This window comes from Neopelma chrysocephalum, unplaced genomic scaffold (genome assembly GCF_003984885.1).
Source record: "Neopelma chrysocephalum unplaced genomic scaffold, ASM398488v2 Primary Assembly neopelma1_42b, whole genome shotgun sequence".
NCBI lineage: Eukaryota > Metazoa > Chordata > Aves > Passeriformes > Pipridae > Neopelma > Neopelma chrysocephalum.
Window position 1 is genome coordinate 1,711,814 of NW_020897701.1, and position 22,961 is coordinate 1,734,774.

General features: G+C 39.5%; 1 protein-coding gene across 16 annotated transcripts in view; it reads right to left on the reverse strand.

The window, feature by feature from the left end:
* TRIM2 (tripartite motif containing 2) overlaps positions 1-22,961 on the reverse strand; it is a 93,570-nt gene that overhangs the window by 27,956 nt on the left and 42,653 nt on the right. For 8 of the 16 annotated variants that reach the window (XM_027676905.1, XM_027676895.1, XM_027676894.1 and 5 more), the window contains 4 exons: positions 12,678-12,859; positions 10,312-10,549; positions 3,613-3,764; positions 2,784-2,964 (listed from right to left, as the gene is read on the reverse strand). In XM_027676905.1, coding sequence (XP_027532706.1) covers positions 2,784-2,964; positions 3,613-3,764; positions 10,312-10,549; positions 12,678-12,811 — 705 coding nt within the window. In that variant the 5' untranslated portion in view covers positions 12,812-12,859. Of the gene's footprint in view, positions 1-2,783; positions 2,965-3,612; positions 3,765-10,311; positions 10,550-11,942; positions 12,196-12,677; positions 12,860-17,317; positions 17,707-22,961 lie in introns of those variants that run through there. The other 8 variants (XM_027676897.1, XM_027676896.1, XM_027676906.1 and 5 more) reach the window with 4 other exon arrangements.

Genomic DNA, 22,961 nt, shown 5'->3' on the forward strand with positions numbered 1-22,961 from the left:
TAGTTACAGACAATTGAGCACAGAGGCAGAGATATTTTGGATTCATCAGGCCCATTAATAAGACAGGCTGAAAGAAACTTCTTGAAACCATTTCTTCAGAGCCGAAGGAAACTGTGGGTTACTCCTCTATGGAGATGGACAGGAAGGCACTCTCAAGACCTGTTTGTACATCCATCCTGAAGAAAAGTGTGACTCGTGGACTAAATAAGTGAAGAAAGGAAAATTCTCCCCAGCAGAAGCAGGGAAGTTGGTTCCCTAGTTCCAGCAGGCTGGAAAGCAAAACATACAGAATGGGTTGTGGATATTGAAAAGAGTTGGATTGAGTAGCCTGAAATTTTGGTGGGCAGCAAGTAGTTACTCTTCTTTTATAGGGTCAGTTCTGACCCTCAGTCTAAAACCCTTAAAACAGTATTGACCTCAAAATCGTTAGATGTGGGCTGGGAACAAGGCTAACCTTTTTTTTTAAATCATTCTTGCAATGATTTGGAAAAAGGATCCCTGAATTATAACAACCTAGCAGAAAAATTCCTGACAGTCAGGAAAACATTCCAGCTGCCCCCTACACTCTCCACTGATAAAATACTCAAACTAAAGTACCCAGTCACACACATGGTATGTTTTTCCTACAGAGAACTACGGCACAGACATTATTGTGGATTAGAGAAGTTATTTTGTTGACCATCAATGTAAAGGAAATATTTTTGAAATATTTCAATTGATTTTAAAGTAAACTTAGAGACTGGGTGTATTTATTGTTATGAAATACTTTTCCCTTGCTGAGACACACTATGTAATAATACTGCATGATAAGGGCACTTTTTCCTAAGTTTTACAAAGCTTTCAGCTTTTCATCCACTGGAGAAAATCCAAGATCATGTGTTATTGATATGGAAAAGTGATAACAACACAAAATGTTTTGCAATCAAAACAGAATGAACAAATGTCAAGACTACACTGAAATTTCCAGTTATCTGTTTTTCTAGGCATCCATAAACCTCTCAGGATTCAATACAAGGCATTTCTAATCTGCTTTGTCTTTAGTCAAGGGCATAAGTAGTTAAAGAGAGTGCATAGCTAATAATTTCCCAATATGACAAAACCCCATATGCTTGGGATAAGAAATCACAAATTTATGAGAAAGACAACTTGCAGCTATGTTTTAAAACCAATATTTTCTCAAGATAGTTTTCTTTCATTACAAAGATGGAAAATATTAAATCTTAACATAAATACTATTTAAAATGTACTTTGACTATTTTACACAAGGCCTCTTTCATCCATTGGAAACTGAATCGCCAACTTTCTTTTAGTAAAGTGACAATCTTTCACTTTTTCATTTTTGAAAAGTATGATCAGAATGATTGAAGATTTGGGTTTGAATTATTTTGCAGGACTACTATTCATTCAAAAGTAAAATCCAATTTCAACTGCTTTTTTTAAATACAAAGAGGGGAGATGCCTCTTTTACTGCTTATGTGCAACTTTGCAAAAATTTGATTCTCTGATGTTCAAAATAGTTACTAAACTATTTTAAATCCCTTTCAACAACAATAAGATAATTTAACATCATATTCTATCTAGTGTAAACTTTGTACACACCCAACATGTATTTGTTTGCTAAGAAAGTATGTTTGTGGGATATCTTGAATACATTTAGATGAACCTGGGATCTGGGTCCAAATTATTGATGCTAAAACTTCTCAGCTGCTGCTTAGCTCTGGAGATGACTAACTTCTGTGCCCCAGTGGTCTTGGGCTCCCTCTGTTTCTAAAAGTACACATCTTGTGCACATGTTAGAATTCCTCCATTTTCACAGGTTTAGCAGTTCAAGACCTTCCTAATGATCAAGCCTGTTCCAGATCCAGGAATGCAACATTCCTCCACTTCAGACATCTGAAGATGGTCAAGCTGCTCAGTCATGGCAGAGAGTGACCAAAGATGCCAATACTATCAGGCACTCTTGAAACTCCAGTTGTTGATGTTATTTTCTTTTCAAGACTACTTTGAGGGAAGAAATTTTTCTTTTATATAAAACAGACAACTGATGCCCAGGAAGACAAGGACTAAATAATTTCATTTTCCTGATTCAGACTTAATAATCCTCAACAAAAACTCTACCCACCAGGCTACAGGCTTCTTTTTGTAAAAATGTACAGGTTTCTGTTTTCCTCCTCTGCAGCTTACTCTACAATACAGGCGGTAAACCCCAAAATTCAATCATCCAGATAGGAAGTAAAAGTATGAATACAGCTCTGGAATCTATTGCTCTCAGCATTCCTCTGAGAAAGTGAGATGTCCCTCCAATCTTAATGTGTTCCAACTCATGACATCTAACATGCAATACGTTACCAAGTACTGGAAAGGAAAGCAGTGCTTTGAAGCAAAACAGGAAGCCCTACTCATTTATTCAGGACAAATTGTTTGGCCTGTATCTTCATGGAGGGGTTCATAGGATTGCAGCCCAAGAATTCAGACTTTCCTTTGGTGTTCCCTTACTGTCATTTGCACATCAGCATGTTGGCTTTCAGTAGATGCGTACTTAGTGTGTTGGCCATTTTAGATCCCACTCACACACCATTCACAAAGGGCTATCTGCCCACGCAGGGTCTGTATTCCACTTATAAGGCTGAGCACCAACAAGCAAGGTTCTGCAGCACTTGATTTCCCAAAAAAGTTATTCTCTAGATCTCAGACACAATTTGTCAAAGTGACATCCTGCATCATTTGTAAAAACTGGATGATTAAATTAGCAGCTTTTCATTGAAACAAAACATGCATCTTACTTTGTGTTTAAGGCCATAATTCACTTCCAGTTCCATGAGCAGCACGCTCTTTCGCACATTTAAAGTCTTCTGGAGTTCATCAAAAGTGGAATGAATGTCATCTACAATGCTAGCCTTTTGGTTGGTTAACTGGTGTATGATTTCAGATATAAAATGAAGTGCTGAGTCGATCTCTGGAAGCCTGAGGGAGGAATTACGTTACAAAGATTGCTGTTTCAAAAGTCATTAAACATTGGCCCTTGCCCTGGTATCTTTTAATGAAACTCTCTAATCAGCAGGCTGTCTTTAAACTCAGTCATTTCCCAGAAGTAAGTTCATTTATTTTATAACCACATAGTGGGTCTGGTCTCATAAAATAAGGGTAAGCCACAGCCCTACCTCATGCAAATCTATTAGACTTTAGGCACTACCAACAATGAAGTATTGGATCCTCCATCCTTTATGCTACATGATATCTACTCCAGAAGATATAACTAGATCTACCTCACTTTTTCATGGTTTTTTTAGTCTTTTTGGCACCATAGTGTTTGTACTAGTCTTTTTAGCACCCAGTATTATTTATTTAGCAATCATTAAATTCATAACTGGATAGTAGTTTTCTCCTTAACATTTTATGCCCCTTCTTTGGAGGACACTTGCATTTCTAATGGCCTCTGTTTTGCAAAAGACATATAGGAATCTTTTGCTCTTTTCTCTAACATCACACTCAATGGATTTTTTTTTATGCTAGCCTCACTATGGCACCAGCACACTAAAACATCTACCCAAGTTAACACAGGAAGCCAGTGACAGAACTGAAAATGGAAAATAATCAGTGGAGTCTCCCCACCTTTTGTTGACAGCATCCAACTGGACTTGGAGGGAAGCCTTGTGTTGCTCCACCACATCCTTGAGTGGTACTGTGGGATGCTCTGCGTGTTCTCCCTCTGTGCACTCCCGGCACATAGCTGTCTCACAGGACTGGCAGTAAAACTCCATCACCTGGAAAAGTGCACAACTCTACATTCAAACATGGCAGCAGTAACACAATTCAAAGCACATCTTACTGGGTCTTGAACTCATGTTATTATCCAACCTCTGAGACAAAGCTTCTCTTTTTTTAGACACTAATAATTTACTGCCTAAAAGATGGTTGTTATTCTTACATATTTCATATTAAAATGCTGGTTTAAATGAATTTTATTCTATCAGAACAGCAGTCTGTGAACAATGCTGGACTTCAGTGCTGGTCCTAACATCATCTTTATACTGTGTAATAGTAAGTTTTAGTGTCTGTCTTAAGTACTCTGTGAAACAACTCAAAAAAGCAGGGCATTCAAGTACCCTCACTAACTTGATCCTTAGTCTTCCCAGGGGTTCTGCCACAGGAAGTGTAAACTTAGGTTGTTTTTTGTAACAGAAACTCTGCTGGAACATAAACTTGACGGGACTCACCAAACAGCATGTTTACTTGCTAGAGGAAAGCACCCCAAATGAACCAACCTGCTGCAGGGGAAAATCTCCATATCCCTTACTAATCCCTTAAAACCATCAAAACCTCATATCTGAGATTATAATAGGAATGCTGATCTACACTTGAAAGAGGAGGAGATTGTTTGAACCTGTTATGTTCTCAGTAAGATGCTGTCTAGAGATAAAAATAGATCTTTACATATAATAGGTACCCCAAATTCTGAATATATTAATGAAGGGAAAGAAAGACAGAAGTGCTGTGCCCAAAATCATAAGTTAGTCAAAATAATGCACATATATGCAAATACAGCATGAGACTTCCTTTTACAGCTAGGAAGTCCTTGGGCACAAAGCATTTTAGGCTTATTAAAACGATATAAAGAAGCTTGTAGTATATGCTTCAAAGGAAGACTTTGGCAGCTCTTTTGCATTCAGAACACAGCATCAGAATCTTGAATAATTCGGCTGGTGCTCTTCTAGCACTCAGACATCTCACACAAGAGGGTTGTGCTGGAGATGTTGGTTGACAGTGAGATGGTTGTGTAGAATCAGCTGTTTACAGGTGAGCAGAGGAAACTGTAAGAGTACCATGCAAAGTAGCTGGCTGCTCCAAGCTGGCATCTTGAGAATTAAGGAGGGGGAAGCAAGAACCATGATTTGCACGTGGCTATTAGCATTAATAGAGATTTGCCTCTGATAAGCTCCTTTTGGTCTTATTCCCATTCTTCCCTCTTATCTCAATTCACAAGATATGGGATTCACATGCAATGAGGGTTTAGTCATTTGTTGGCCATTTGTGTAAGACCCTTCAGAGAAAAGCTAAAAGTTGCTCCAAATAACCTGTGTAACATCAAATATATCAGCAAGGGAAAAAAAAAAAAAGTAGACCTTTTAAACAATTACAATACTCATCAACACTACTCCAGTCACTGTGAATTTAGCAGTTTCATGGTAATAGATCCCCCGAGGCCTGATAGTTACTTTGGTAGGCACTATGATGTGATGCGTTCTTACAGCGCATAGAGGAAATTAGTTAAGCAGAGTTTAGGATTTAAATTCTTTTCAAAGGCTTCAAAAACTTGCAACCAGAAAAAAACAAAAGGAAGAATATTTTATTAGGAAACTGAAGTCTTTTTATACAGACAAAAAAATTTCATTTATTTTGAATGAGTGTCCATCTGGGTTCATCTTTCTGCCTCCTCATAATATAATGCTTAGGCTCAGGATATTTTAACAAGCCCTGTATTTATTCAATATTTTTATCTTTGGAGACAGTGATTAGAATAATTTAATATTTCTGTTTCCTACTGAACAGCCTATAATAAACATCATTATATTTGCAGCCACATATATCATGAAGAAAGCATTTCATTAGCATATTGAAGTTTAGCCCAAACAACTTTCTTCCTCTTTATTCATGCACCAGAGAAACACAAATGGTAATACAGTAACAGGAATGGTTAATAGCAAGCAGACCACAAAGACCTAATGTGTATATCTGCACAGAAATAGTTGTCAAATTCAAAATGTTTTGAGACAGACAGTTTTCATTTCCCACTAAAATTTTTTGATTGTGCCATAGCTGAAGGAGAAGGAAACCCTAATATTAATACAATTCAGGCTTCAAGTGTCTAGATAAGCTGATATGCTAAGATTTTTTTCTAGCATTTCTTAATCTGGTAAGATTGATGTCTAACTACAGACAGACATGTATTGCTGGCTTTTCATCTCTCCCCTCCATGCCCAACAAGGGTATCACAGTTTGTGACATTCACAGAAAGCTTTTCATTATAACGGGTTTGCTTTACAAAATAACTCAGAAAATGACATTTGCCTGAACCTCTCCTTTCCAAATTGAAGAGAGCTCTTGGTCAGGATATACTATGGCATCCAATACCAGCTTCAGCTGTATTTCCACTGAATTTAATGAGAACATTCCCATCAGCTGTAAAGACGTGTGACATAATACCCACTGTTTCTGAAATCCCATCCACTAACTCCCACCTTAAACCAGACCAGCATATTTTAGCACAATGATGTAACTGGAGACCCATGCATACCTTCACTACAGTAATTAAACTGAATTTACAGAAACTTTTAAATTTACATAATCAAGGATGCAAGTACTTCTGAATTAGATTACACAAAGTCAAGACACACTAATTCCAGCCCTTCAAAGTTTAGGTCTTGAGGAAAAGGCTCTCACCAATCACAAGCCCCACTTCTCTAAAATCACATTGCTCATCCTCTGCTTTCTATTTGTTTGAATTAAAAGAGCAGCCTAGAGAAAAAGGCTCCATGCTTTCCACATTCCTCATCTCACACACACATGCTTAATTCCTCTGTCCCAGGGCTAGCATGTACCTTAGCTTTTAGAAGAATATAAGTTTGAATCACCTGAGGGTACATTTGAGATATCTGATAAAATTTAGAATGTGGGGGTTTGCTCTGCCTAGTCATAGCTTTCGCCTTACCCATACTGTAAACTTGAAACCTTTAAGCAAATTTTTAGAATATTTTTGTAAGACTGTCATGACTTAAACAATATGCTTACATAGAAGGGAACCACCCAAACCCCTTGTATGACTTTCCAATTCAGGTATGATTGTATTGGTCACACTATTGCTTCCTAACTATATTAAGTGTTCCCTGTGAGGCAGAACAAAATTTTGCCAGCAGTGAGCTCAGTTTATTAGTTCTAATGCTCATTAAGAGTCTAACCCTGATTTTCTGCATTTTTTATTTGGCCTCAATGACACACTGAATATTGCAGAGTACAGAATAGAATTAGATTACACTTTAATGGGATACACGAGTAAGTGACATGGTGGGAAGTACAGAGGTGAGGAGAAAAAACAAGGGTTTAAAAGGTATGGTATGAAGTCACTTCATTGAAATATCAAGGATAGGTGCTTTTTTATTTTTCTAAGAGAAGCATACAGGTAGTAAGCAACACCTGCACAAGTTCAGGAAATGTTTTTTAAACAAAATCTTATGCCTGTCAAGTTGGCAAGCTATACTGTGATCTTCTGAGAAAAAGTTAGTCAGAGCTAAGGCCTGCTCTCTTGCTACAAGCATTTAATAAATATTGTGTATCCTCTCTTCTTACACTTCATAGACAGAAAATACATTGCCCCTGTAAAAGCATGGATGCTCAGTTCTGGGCTGGTTTTCACTACAAATTCAAATAAAACCCAAGCATGGACTTTTCAGGATGGGTGACTGCAAAGAGTCCACACCACACATTACATACTATGAAGTAATGGAGCTAGAATTTCATAGCCTTCCCTGTCCTGGCTGCTGTAGCTGCCCCTAAATGATCATGGATCAATGTTAGGATCCAGGATGCTTATACACAACAAGAGCTGCAGATGTTTAGCAGCTGAGAATAAAGCCAATCTTATTTTAATGTGTAGGTAGAAGGTAAAAATCTTCTGGTTGGTTCAGAAGTTCCACATGTGCCCTATTACCCCGACTTACAAGAACATACATTTGTGCTCTGTGTTGGGTCAATATGAGGAAGCATTTGTTTATACTTCAAGCACAGGAAGCCATCTCTCATGTTAAGATACTACAAGCTAAGTTTCATTTTTCATAAGAACACACAGAACAAAGATTCCACAATGGAGGATGAGAGGATGTGCACAGAAGGAATAGAATGCACACACACACATATGGAAAATATGGGTGACGGGAATAAAAGACCAACTGAAAGGGAAAATATCTAACCTACATGGCCTGAGGAAGGCTAAATTACAAGCAGACAGGTAAATTAATAAGAAAGTATCTGTGCATCAGTTTCTATGTGATTTTAATCAGAGATTTAAATCCAGCATGGCTCAAATGACTGAAAAAACTTGTTTAAACAGAAACTGATTTCCAAGCTAATACGAAGAAAATCTGGTAATATTTAAAAGAAATATACTTCATGCAAATGGTAAAAATACAGTGGGTCTGACCCTACCCCAAGCAATATGTAAAAATTAATGGAGGGAGGATTCAATGCATAATGACTGCTGGTTCTGTGATGGCATTCTCCAGCTACCAGCTCAATCCTCTTTCACTTCCTAAAGCCCCCTGAAAAGCTACTAGCAGCCAGGCATTTAGAATCACAGAATCATAGAATACCCTAAGTTGGAAGGGACTGACAAGGATCATTGAAGTCCAACTCCTGGGCCTGCACAGGACAGTCCCAGGAATCACACCACATGCCCGACAGCATTGTTCAAACGCTTCTTGAATTCTGTCAGGCTTGGTGCTGTGACCGCTTCCCTGGGGAGCTTGTTCCAGTGCCCAACCACCCTCTGTGTGAAGAACCATTTCCTAATAGCTAACCTACTTGCCATGCAGTGCCCTCATGTTCTGTACCTATGAAGCCAGCAAAATCCGTTCCTCAGTGATGCCTAAGGTGCCCAGCACCTTGGCCTGTGCACCCTGCTCTTCAGCCAGTCCCACCTGGCCAGCCTCAAGCAGCTCTCCCCATTACAAGGACTAATGTGTGCCATTTAGCTTTTCATTTCCTAGTTCCACAAAACTTTAAATTGGAGTAATCCTCAGCCTATCCCCAACTCCGATCTCCCAGATACTTACTGAAGTGAGAAGATATTCCCATCACACACTATCAGGATCCTAAAATGCATGCTGTGTTTCAAGGCAAGCCAAGTCAGTTTGGTTTAGAGGACTTACAAATCCCCCTTTCCCTAAGAAAGGAGTTCTAAAGAGGTATAAGGTGGCATATTTTTAATTGTAGGCAAACCATTTCTTTCTAAGCGCACCTTAAGAATAATCAGCTGATAATTTAAAATGCAAAACAAGTAACACCTTCATTTTGATTTTTCTTCTGCATTTCACAATCGGATGGCTCCTATCACAGTGGCTATGTCAAAAAAGAACTATGATTCACTTTAAAGAGAGGAAATAGAATTCAAATAAAAACTAGGAATTTATTAATCAGTAACCACTACACAAACACAGGTATAGTACACATTAAAAAAGTTACACCAGTTATTCATTAACCAGAGTGTGCAGCAAATCAGTTCTACAAGTCCACCTAATTCTCACAGGTCAGCAAAGGAGAGGAAACTGAGCTATTCCTCTGTTACAGTAATTGTTACCTATCAGCTGAATTATTCCTATACAACTGATATACATACACTAAGTATCAAATAAAACAGTCCCCAGAAAGTTGTCTTAAACTACTGGTACATATTTCTTGGCTTGCATAGAAGCACAGCAGTCAGTATGCAACACAGCATTGCTGAGCTTTGTAATGTCGTTTACTTACATGTTGCATAAGCCTAGCTATAAATCAGGAGCTCATATGCCTATCATGAAGTCACAGAGGTTAGCACTGAAAATTGTGAAGTAAGCAGAGTTAGAGCTGTTCTTGCATCAATCTGTGAATAGTTACTCAGTTGGGGGTACTTGCCAATGAATTCACTGATATGATTTGAGGATGTATGTGGGGACATGTTTGGTTAAAAGAGTAGGTGAAGGGAAAAAAAGGCAGCCTCAAAAGACTAATACGTGAGATGCACAAAACACTGCAGATAAATAGAAGCTCTCCATTACTAGCCTGTGCTGACCCAAAGCATCCTCAGCTAGAGATCACTTTTATTTGGCTCCATGTTAATATGTTCACATGCCTTTTGGTACTGCCTAAATGTGCAGGTGAGTTAAGCTTATAAGTTCCCTGTCACATATTGTCTAAACACAAAGGTCCCCACAGCAATATTTGATGCTACAAGCAAGAGAGCTAAGGAAACCCAACCCAAAGAGGTAAAGTCACAAGGTTCAGTGCTTGCAGGACAACAATTGTTACCAAATGTGCTAAAAGACAGTATCATCCCAGATGATTGGTAGGATGAAATAATATCCTGACTACTCTAAGACGCTCCACTAAGAACATCTGTGTTAATTTGAAAAATCACTTGTATTTTGTTGACATATCATAAAATCAAAGAATTAGTGTGATTCCACTTCCCCTGCTATCTTTTTAGAACAAAATATCCATGAAACCCAGACAAATCAGCTCATATCAATACCTGTACATATCACAGGAGGTCGTCTCACTTACATTTCCATCATGATTAGGGCAGGAGAGTGGTTTGCCTGCAGCAACAGCAGTGACAGTCTCCAAGATGGAGGACTCCTCAATGCTGTTGTCCGGCGTTCGTTGCAGGACATCCATCAGGTTGGTAATAAAGAAGTTGTTTTGGAGTGCAGAAACCCCTTTCTCTGGCAGAATGGAGGTCTGGCGGCACACGGGGCAAGAAAGGGTTAAGCTATGGGCTGGAATGTAATTCTGTAAACACCTATGGGGAAGGGAGGTGGAAGGGGAGAGAAAGAAAAAGTATCATCAGAGAGGAAAAAAACCCCATTTCCTTCAGTTAAAGAACTAGTTTGAAATAGTGCTACCCCTAATTATAAAAGGAAAGGCACATCTACAGGCTTCAGAAGTAAAAGTGATTATGGGGAATAATTTTTTTCCTTTAAACTTTTTTTCCTCTGCCACATGAAAAAAAGTTCAATAAGCTGATATCACTCCAAGAGTTATATGCCCTTTTTAGAGATTTTTCTGCAGTTGATTCATGCTTCCAGACATCTACAGCATCCTGCTCACAGGACAGTAAAAATTATAAACTATCAGATAAAGTTTGACAGACATGAAGTTGCATCAAGTATTTGAGCCTGTGTCTTTAACTGACTAACCAGTGTTTGACCCTTGTCTTTTCAACAGAATCTCCTTTATTAACTTGTATTTATGGGTTTAGTATTTCAGAAGTAAAACATGGTCCCAATGAAACCAAGGGACATTTTTTCATTTATTTCAATTAGGAAAGTTATTTGGCAGCTAGCCAGAACCAACAGAGCTTTCTTTACTACATAGGGAAGTACATCCTAGGTTATCACTGTTTATGTTAAGAGGAGTTTTGGAGGAGATTTTTGTTTGTGTTTAATTTGGGGGAGGTGGGGTTGGTGTTGGGATTTTTTTTTTTAAATAAATTTCACAGAATATAAATCTGACACAAAAGTTATGTGATCAACAATATGCAGCAGATTGGCCTAGGTGACAGTTAATGCCACTTTGGGCCTTGAAAATGAAATTCACACCTGCTGGGCATGCAACATATAGTTGCAATATACTCCATTCAGTATAGTCCTATAAGCAGAGGAAGCTTTGCAGAATGCAGTTCTTAAGGGAAGCAGTGCTACACAAAATTTCTCATGAGAAAGTGTGACCTCACACAGCTCTTATCCATTTCCAAGGGCTTCAGTTGCACCACTCTTCATCCTCCTTGGCAGCTCTCCTCCTGACTCCCTGGTACGGGCTTTCTGAAAGGAGAGCTTAGGCTTTGCACCTCAGCAGTACACTGGAAGAGTTCTTCCAGCCTCTCTCCATAACCAGATCAACATAAGAGGATTACGGTGAAAACCAGAAGCTGACCTTAGGTTTCACACATGAACTGAAGTCATGAAACTTAACACATGATGGTGAAAATCTTGTCTCCAATGACTTCAGCAAGAGTGTCACTGCTGCCTTCCTTTATGCCAGGATATCCTACTCTTCTACAAAAGACCAGTTCATCTGGCACACTCAGATATCCACAGTTTTTCTTGCACCCTGTGCAAAGTTAAATATTCACACCACAATTCTAACTAAGAGGTATAAATCTCCTAAATTAAATAAGTGTTCACACCACATACCATTTATTAAAATTGTCCTGCCATTCAATATATAATCCAAAGAGCTGCATCCCATCATCAGATAAAGAACTCTAACCACTAATTCTTCAGATAACTTTTCTGCAGATGCTGTATTTTCCCCACCATTTGATGGATAATACAACATTGAGGTATCATTATGCATATTCAGTTCATTCAGCTGAACACAGTAAAAGGCAGGTTGCTGTTTTATCACATCTCTTTTCATACAGTTTTTCCACTTCAGTCAACCAAGCTGCAGAATAATGAAGACATTTAATCATAGGTTATTAATAATGTATATATCATGTCTAAGGCTTGGACATTAAAGGATCGGATAATTATTTCTTGGCTTAGTAAATCAACAAAGAACGTTCTTTATTGTTTCCAATTATAAGCTAATCGGGATAAATATGAGACCATTAACTTGAGGTCCAAATTCTGGCTGTCATCACCTTTCACATTGTTGTAACTGTATCCATTAGCTTAATTGGATTTACTTTTTGTTTACTCTTGCATAAAAGGAATGTATTCCAAATATTTCACTGCTGTCTCTTCTTCCTGCCTGACACAAATTTCTTTTCCTACAGCCCCGCCTCTTCAGCCTTCCCAGACTTTATCATGTCTTAACATGTCCTTTACAAGTAAAGAGAAAAGTCTCCCTCCACTAAAGGATGCCTTGTTCCATGCTTGCCGCACAGCACAAATACCAAGACACCACATGAGGAAAGGACTTACCTCTCACAGAAAGTATGCAGGCAGGGAAGTACTTTGGGGTTCTTGTAGCGGTCCAGGCATATGCTGCAAATCAGAAACTGCTTGTCAATCTGACGGACCACAGGACTTGGGATGTTGGAGCCTTCACTGGCCATCCTAGACCACTGACATATGGGTCCTGTTCCCTTCTACCCTGCACACTGCTGGATCGGGGTGGGGAAAAGAAGAGAAGAAAAATGGCTTATAAACTCCATGAAATAAAAAAATCAATTACTGATTCACTTATGTTTCATCCTTATGCAGGAATTCATATTTCCATATAAAACTAAAACAGTGAAGAATTAAACTTCTAAAATGGTTTATCACTGATAAGAGCCTGGGTAATAGTCTGCCAAGTCTACACCACCTCAGTGTGAGAAGAAATAGTGAAAGGCATGCTGCCTCTGGACTGAAAGAGTTCCAGGGATGTCTGGTTTTAAAGAAATCCCATGATAAAAACGTTCTTGGACCAGTAGGTTCAGTCAGTGCTAACAAACATCGGATTTCTTACATCTACAGTACTGCTGGAAAAATGCTTAAACTGGAACTGCACCAGCAAGTCAAATGGCGGCATCACAGTTCGAAAATGGTTCACCTAACAATTTTTTTCACTTATCAGTGCTGGTATTGCTAAAAATATGGTAGATTTGGACTCCAAGAAGCCCCCAAGAAGGAAACTCCAGAACCAGCCAGCCCCTGGGAAGGGAATGCTCAAATTCTGCATCAGCAACAAGGGTGAGATAGGTGAAATGATAAAAGAAACAAAACAAACAAGAAGCAACTGATAGCTGCTGAGATTCAGCAAAGTTAGGGTGAACGATACATGAAGCACATCCAAATTATAAATGCAAGAAAAATGGCATTATAGGCAGAAGTTGTAGTAAGAATCGCATTTCTAGGACTAAAGACTCTTCTGGCATAAAAAGCATGAAATAAAAGGGTAAGAAAAAAGTCTAGTGACTGACAGAATTAAAATTGCAGGCTTGGAACACCTCCTGTCCTGGCACAAGGCACCAGAGAGAAAAACTTAATTTCTTTTCAGCTGGAGGTACAGATTATAGCCAACAGAATTAATACGTGGAAAGAGAAGACAGGAGGAAAAGGAAGGAAACACCCTTAGAGAACTGCCTGCTAAAATAATTCAGGAAAACCTGGCATGCAGAGGCCCTGGCAGGGTGGCCCAGCTAGAACTCCTCTCCATCAGCGTTTCCAGCAGTCTGGAGTGCTGGGAGGCACAGGCTCGCTCCCCGGGGAGCTGATCGCAGCGACTCTGTCACAGCACCGAGTTCTGACAATCCTCCCGCACCCACAGCTGACAGGGGCTCCTCTTGTCTGTGAGCAGCAAGCCCAGCTGGACTTCTTCACTTCAGGTACACTGCTGAGGGTCTGACTTCTTCCCTAAACAATTTCTACCATTTTTAGCCACCCATTTCAGGCAGTTTGAGATCTAGCTTGAGGGCAGTTCGGGCTTTCCAAGACAGAAATAATAAGCCCTCTGCCTCTGTGCTGATCACACTCATTCAAAGGTCACTCAATTCCACAATGATTTGCATGACCTGGGTAGCATTTTATCATCAGTGTTACATCAGATCTTCTTCCTGTGCTTGAATGCATGGCACACTAATCTGTCAGACCTGAGCCATGCTGAGCTGTGTATTTAGCCATGCTGGTATGGTTTACTTACTACACTGAGCAAGTGGCTGTTTTTAGCATAATGACAGTGATTATGGATCATGCTATACTGATTTTCCTGATAACAGGTTCCTGGGTCATTGGTTCTATGCTAGCAAATACAGCAGCATAAAGTTACTCACAACCCAACAGTGGTAACTGACATTTAATTCAATGGAAAACACTCACAGCAGGCCCTTTTGTTTCCTTTTTTTCCCCAATAAAGGGGAAACTGCAATGGTAACAATTGTTTTAATATTAATAAAATATGAGTACATGACCCAAAAATGCATGATTTCAGGATTGATAATATTTTCATGTATTTTTAAATAATTTTTAATAATTTTTAAAATTTCTTTTCCCATAGTAAGATAAAATGTGAGTATTACATAAACCCAAATTAATTTTTCCTATTTAAATGCCATAAATCACACACAATAAACCTTAGGAGATCAGTTAGGAAACCACACTACAAGCTTGTGTTAAAGACGGCTTTACAAGGCGTGGAACCAAAATATATAGCTTTTACAAAACGGAGTAGAAAGAGCAGACAATCAAATACACATTAACATATTCATACACTTGGCAGCATAACATGCGGAACATCAGTGATGTATTTCAAAAGAAAATTCATTTCACCACTGACACAGCTGTGTTTGCCTCCCACTTTCCCTCCCCAAATGTTAGGGGCAGCAACCCATACAAAACAGGGAAGATAATCAGAAGCAGGATGACTTCTTATCAAAAGCACGATTTCCAAATTGGACACACAAACAGTATAATTTTTTTGTTATAGACTTTTGTTACAGACTACTGGGAAAAAAAACGTACTTAAGATATGAAAGAATAGGTCTCCGGTGAATGCTGCCTGTCATTTAACAGAAGAAAGTTCTCTACCAACCAGGTATTTTTGCTTATCAAGTAGAGCTATACCAGCAAACAGCAGTTACACAAGAAAAATTTCTGCTGCCTGAAAATATTAACATTGACTTAATCTGATCTTCATCTTAGTTTTTTTACGTTCCCCCAATCTCACTGCAAGATTAAGTAATTCTTAGCTCATGCCAGCCACTTTATTTTTCAAATGTTCATGCTTTAAGCTTTGTCATTGAAAGAAACCATTAAAGACTCAGAAATAAAGTGCTTTTAACATTCTGGGTTTTGTCTGAAACGCAGGAGGCCATGATTGTCATTTATTCACTGTGCTCACATAAATCAGGTTTAAAACATGCACCTGGAAACAGAATTTCATCAATACATTAGTGGCTTTGAGCATTACCTGATACAACTTCTTAAGTGGTTCATTTAAAAAAAAAATTGAGTATGGGATTTGCAGGATTCTGCAGCTTCTCTGAGCCAACTCCACCTTTGATGCAATTTTGATGATGTAGTTATGAGAAGGATGATTTTGCGTATTTACTTAATGAAAGTAACTGTACAATCAGACTATTTGAGGAAAAGCTGAACATTTTGGACAATGCCTTTGAATTTCACCACAGTATTTTTTCTGATTTACTGCTATGCTTGCAGCAGTTCCTCAAAACAGCAGCCTAATTTTCAGATGTACTAGCAGTGGGGGATTTTGCAAAGAAACACTACTTTTACAAGAAAAATGTTCTTTTTTCTAGTAGCATCTTCTGAGCTGAGAAACTGATGCTTTTCAGAGGCTCATAATGTCTCACAAGCTAATAAAGAGTAGCTGAAGCACGAGCTTTGAAAATAAGTGTATCAGTACTCAATATAGTTACACTTCATAATTTAAACATGGTTTATAAAACGTTGCACCAAAAATGATATAACCTCCCACCCATTTATCTGTAAGACACACACACTCAGTTCAGGTTTGCTAAATCAAGTGCAGGAAATGTACCCCTTTGTCATTCCTTTGAGGTTCAAGGATTGCTATCTTCCCAGCCACCCCAAAAATAACATTGTTCTTTTTCCTTCTGCTTGGAGATATGACTATCATTTTTCATACACTATACACTATATAGCAAAGAAAGGAGAACACAATGGCTCTCTAAGCTAGTGGAAATCCTTGCCCCGCTATGCATGCATGCTTTCAGGGTGCGGCCCCACCCATATGAAAGGAACTTCCTCTAGCATTAGAAAACGGTGAAAAGAAAAAACACAAATAACAGTTCCAGAATAGTTGTTTCAGGTAGGTAGAAACATATAATAACGAAAGTGCACCCTTCCTACAGGTATCTTCAAACGAGCTCTGGAATTCCTGAACAGTTATCAAATCCTGTATTAGTTTCCATGGCCTGGCCAACAAAAAGACATTGGGGAAACTTATAATTGTTTGGTTCTCAGGATTTTATTCCTGAAAGAGTAGAATTCTGTGTTGCTGATACACTGCTATCACTGAAATCCACCCAGCCAGAGGTGCAACTAGCCTGAAAGTACAGCCTGAGGAGAACAAATTGCTTGCAGCTTGTTCATCCTCTTCTTATCAATGGTGTTCACAACCCAGAGGGTCTATTCATGTATTATGAATGAATAGGTTTCCAATAGCAACGTTTCCAAAGGAACAGTTAGGCCTCGAGAGCCATAAGAAAGGGTGGGGAACCTCAATAATGTTACTTCAAGGACTGGGAGAGCTGGGGCTTAAAAGTCCTTAAAACAGATAGATCACCTGTCCACAGTCTTTAGGAATAAACAGATTCAAGCCATTTCTAGCAGCAGCCCCAAAATTAGAACACACTGAACAAATTAATAATCATAACCACCACACAGTCCACTTGTGTAAAAGGCTTGATAAGCTAAATTTGCATTCCTCTCTCTCCCACTCTTGCAGTCAGCTTAGTGCCTTGTTTAAAACACAGCAACCCTCTTCATTCCTACAGCATGCAGAAGCGCAGTGAACGATAAGGGGCCAAAACAGAAGGAACAACCCAGCAGCAGCCACCAGGAATAATACTAAGCAAACTTGAGCATTTCAGACCTACCCATCTTTGTAGAAAAATAGCTTAATCAGTGCAGTGCTGAGGATAAAATCCTTGCAGGAACGGAGCTGCAGTTCCGTGGTAATCCAAACGAACAAACCATCATCTGTTAATATTTCAAGCCTCACGCGTAAAACTGTTTAAGAATCCCTATCACAGCATAGTCATTATTAGATGCACAACAGATTTTGTGCTCTAAGGAATGACGCTCCATTCCACGAAGAGGACAGGTGGAAAGAAAAATGGAAGAATAAGAGGAGGCCCAGTGAAGTCGTCATGAATTTTTTTTCCCTGGGGTGATTTACAAGTGGGAGACCCCTTCAGGATTCAAACCAATCAATCTTTATTTAGCACATCTTTTTCTCACTCAGCCTGTGTAGAAAGACTGCAGCAAATGGTGCAAGGGATTGTGGGATGGGGATGCAGCAGAGAGCTGCAACCAGATTCGCTGGGTTATTTTTTTTTCCTCCCTACTCAGCAATCAGCTGTTCCGAGACTCCGCGCAGGGCCATTGAATTTGGTCACCAGAATGTTATTACAGGATTAGCAGGCGGAGACAGCTACCACTGTGCATCTGGCATGTCAATGCAGCTAAGAAATACATATGCAAATATTACTCACAAATCGGAAAAAGGATTTAACTCTGAAGGGGAGAGTAAATATTACATAACATCCATTACCAGGGGAGCCATCACAGATGAAACGAAAGCACTTTCGTTTATAAAGAAGATAAAGCTTAATACTTAATTATTCCACCCTGATTTTTCCAGATTCAGAGTATTTCTTGGAATGTAATTCTTCCCCGCTCCAACTTTCAGCAGCAACAAAAGACCCCACAAATGCTCTTTGTCTCCCCAGATGTTTAAAGCAGAAGCAAAGAGCCTTTTCAGAAAGCTGTGCTACTGACACACAAACAGCAGCAGCTTCTTCTACTACAGAGCCACATATTTGACCTGACTCAAACTCAAGTCAAATATTCAAGTCAGCAATTAGTAAACTCATATTCAAGGAATGTGAGAATCAAAGCTAACACTGTTCAAAATTCTACAAACATTAATAAAAATGTGTATTCTCACAGTCAATATATTTGCTTGCTTAAATTTTTCTTAAAATCACGGATCAACTCCGATTTTACTAGGCTGTTACCAAAGGAATCAAATAGAAATTTGGTCCCTGCTATTTTTCAGCTATGCAGAGAAGGTTGTTGAAAAGCTGCTTGTGAATACACAGACACTACTGAAGTAAAGCAACATAGAATTAGCTTTGTCTTCCAGTATAACAGCTGGTGGGTTTTGCAGACAAGGTAGTATTTGCATCTCTATATACAGTGTATCTTTTCTTTTGAAAAAACAAATCATATGCAAGTATTTCAGCTAACTGAGGCTAACAAAGCTTCCCACAAATAAAAGGATACAAAGCTCCATTTGCATCAAGAAGAAAACATGTGCAGCCTAAACACTGTCTGTGCTACCCTGACTTAATTAGGGCAGATATAGTTATTTGAGAAGTTTTAAATGTTGCCCTAAGATCTTTAAGCACAGTTTCCAGAATATAATATTTATTCCATTCTTGAATTGATGAGGTAAATAGTATTAATAATCAGTTAGCATGACTGAAATGTAAGCTAAATTCCTGTTAAAAATTCAAATTCTGCATACATTCTTTACTTTCCACTTGGTGATCATTTAGCCAGATTGGTTTTATGCATCAGACAGATCCAGCCTGGTTTCCCTGGACAATGCCCACAGGGTGAAAGCATGTTGTAATCCAGTTTATAACCTGAAATGAAACATCAAGCAGCGTGTGTACATGTGTTAAGATTTGGGGTGCTTGTGCCAAAATACTGCTCCTCTGATTCCCTTAACATGTGCTGAACTTGCTCAAAGAGAGAGAACAAGGTATGTTTCATTTTAGCTCCAACATTCAGGAGCAGCAAGCATCTGCACAGCAGGATTCACAGTTTAAAAAAGGCCAGAGATTTCAGGCATGTTTTTAGAGGTGTTTTTTTATGTTTAGTTGGAGTTTGTTTTCTTTTTAAACTGTCTAGAGAATCCCTATTGCGAAGAGCAAACAACATATTTCACTCCCACAACAAGGAGATCCAAGGACTGTTTTTTTCCCAACACTGGAACAAAAACACACTTAAAACAAAAATCAAGAGAGAAAATTCAGGAGTGGCATCCCCAGAACCGAAGTGGAAGACTCTACGACAAAAGCATGCAGACATCACTTAGCTGCTTGCTTTCCCTGGCTCATTTCACGCATCAAATTTACGTGCACTAACCCAAAATGACAAGTATTACTAAAATTACTATTTCCATATATGGTCAGCAGTAAGGACTACATAGGTCTCAAAACAGAACTGATCCCGTAACATACCTCATGGTCAGAGGAGATTGCAGAAGTCACAGCTGCAGCCACTCTCACAGGGATCTACACCTCCAAATGTGAGATTGCTTCAAAGTGCTGTTCTCTTAAAATTAACTCTGAGAATTGCCTGCTGACAATGAGCTGATACTCCACAAATAATCCTACTTCTTCAACAAAACAAAAACATGCTTGGAAAATGACAAGCAAAATGAGACAAAATGCATAACATTTCTCCTGAGATTTTTCTTGTTACATGTTGATATGTGGGTTCCTTCTCCCTAGTGAAGAGGAAATGGATTCACAGCTCAGTGAACAATCTTGCACTTTACCCCCATAGCCGTTACAACCAGACTCTTTCATATAGGTTTATTGTATGTGTATGTCTTTTGTGTTGGGAGATGGGAGTGGGGGTGGTCATTACGTACTTGGTTTTGTTTGTTGGTTTTTGGGGTTTTATTAAAAAAAAAGAACAGGCTACTTTCCCTCATAAATTTGCTGCATTCATCATTGCTGCTGACTTATCTGTGTCACTGCTGACTAGTGAGGTAAGTTCTGGAGAAAATAATACATAGTACATGCCATTTTCATAGTGCCATGAAAGAGTGATCTAGCTCCTGTTGTCATCCCCTGTAAATGTCCAAGTTTTTGAATAATTTATTCTTTTCCTTGTTCAAAACACAACCTGATTCATATTCTTAGGGAGCCCATAAATAGTAAGCTACCAAAAAACCTCACAGTTAAATTTACAGTTCACAGGTAGATATTGATATGACCTTCCCTAATATTAATAAGTCATCCAATCACTCCAAGTTAAGATTAATGGTCTGCACTAAAGCCTGTACTACAGATTCACTGAAGGGAGAGTACTCTAACTCAGCCTGCTGTATAAAAGAGATATTAAGGTCAGCAGAAAAAAAATTATTTGGTTAGCTCCAACTAAATGACCAGCTAATACAGTCCTGGCAATTAAGCCTGACTGAAAAGTCAGAGGTGGGAGAAACCAGAAATCAATTACCCAAAGCCAACATGCTGGAAATGAGGATTAGTTTAGGAACACAAATACAGGAAAGGATGGGCTTTTACAGCCATCACCCATCCTTAATTTGACCCTGGTGCCAGGAAAGCAAGTGGGGTGAAACAGCCAAGCTCTGTCGTTGTAGGACCATGCCCATATGAGGAACCAAGGGGCCTTAGTCATCTTCATGAACTAGTGGCCTTTACCTTTCCCCAGTGTGGCAGTGCATCCATGCAGATCCAGCAACCTCCAGCCCTCACTCCACATTCTCCAATAGTCCAATCTGTAGCTTATATTAGCTGGGAAGAGCCAAAGCTTTCTCCCACTGTGGGTTTGTAGCTACAGGGCACGTCTGCCACAAAAGGAGCCTTGCTAGGTCCTGGTTCCTCCCCATCAGCCACAGCCTTGAGCTGTGGTCACTCCCCCATCTTGTGATCCAGTGGAGCAGATGCTTTTTCCCAAAACTTGTGATCCAACACATGGCTTTGTCATAGCCTGAGAGGCAAAGAACTTGAAAGGTTTGCCTGGGATGTCACGCTGGGCTGCTGGAAACCTTCCCAGCACCCCCAGCACCCATCCTCCTATGCCTTTGCCACCTTCTTCTATATCCTTCTGCCTTCTGCTTACGCCTAGTTTAGCTTTCCAAGGTTGCAGCTGTTGTAGCACAACTGCAGCCCAGCTGGGACAGCCTGGCCTCCCTGCTCAGCCAGCCTAAGCTTGGCTGATGTGACTGTGCTTCCTGCCTCTCTCCAACACTGAAGTTGCAAGTCAGGCAGCACCAGACACAAACTGCTTCTCTACCCTCCATGTTACTCTTTCCCTTTCCCCTTTTGGATATTTGCCATTGAGGTGGCACTGTGGTCATCAGAAATAAGCTCTGCACTCTGCCATTCCTTCTGCATGGCAATGGGCTCACCTTCAGTACCACTGTCAGATGCAAATGTGACAAATTAAGTTCCTTTTAAAAGCTTTCAGCTTCTAAAGGCACAGGAATAACAGGAATAGAAACACTGCTATAAATTAAAGCCTTGCTTAATAGCTTTACATGTTTAATGATTTGTTCCTTTTTCCTCCTTCCTTTCCTCAGTCTGTAATCAAAGCTTTTAAGAGGGTGAGCACCTGAAATACATGTGGTGGACCTCTTAAGACATCAACGTATTAATTCTGTATACTCCAGTGTGTAGAGAGAGGGTTATGGCTGGCATCTAATACCCACTTTTCTTCTCTCTGCCCATCCCCACAACTTGTGCCTACCTCTGCAATACTCCTTCTCCACTACCCTCAGGAGGTGAATAGTCCTGCTTCCATCCACACAGACCCCAACTCCCAGCTGTCTTGTTCTTGGACGGAGAGGGGACCTGCTGGGGGCTGCCCTGCACATGCCAAGGAACAAGACTGACAGGTTAGAGTTTCTGTGATCACACAGTCATCTCCAGCTGACATATGACACCTACTTCCGGGCTATTTATCTGTCTGAGATTTTCAGGACCTCATTTTGGGTCAGGGCCTTGCACAATAAATTCCAACACACTTGGAGCACACTGAATTTACTGCACGTGCAAGGACAATGCTTGCATTGCAGTGAACATCCACGAATCCCCAGTCAAATACCCAAAATTCCCAATCAAATGAGATTTCAGAGAGAAAGGGTAGGAAATGAAGGGAAAAGGACACACCAAGGGAAATGATAGGATAAAACTGTCACATATAAGATTAAATTACAGCCTCAAAGCAGTCATTTAGGGCCCTTTCCATGTTTAATAAAATGCCATATTCTCAGGTGATCTCCTAGGAAAAAATCTGCAGTGAGGTAGGCCCAAGTAATTATTTCAGGGGCTAGATGTTGTGCAGTCATAAGTAAAAGGATTTTAAATTGTACACTTGCCATCCAAAGCAGTGAGTCAGAGTATCTATAGCAAAAAAAACACCCTACCCCAACTAACTACCCAGTGCTGTTAACATCAGCAATGTCACCTGCACATTTTTGACTCTCCAGGCCTACCTGTTTTGTTAACACTGACAGATCTTTGTTCAGCCTTTATAGGTATGCAGGCTCAAATAAAACCAAGCTGAACTGACAAGTAATTAAAACTGCACATCAAAACACTGCTGCTTTCCATAAACATCTGCTGTGAAATGCTACTTGAAATAAAAGTGCTCCATGGAGACTCCATGCTAATTACTGATAACCCCTCCAGGTGCAGGAAAACAGGCAGCAGAGGAAAAAAGCAGGAGGTTGAGCAGGAATCTATTTGGAAACAG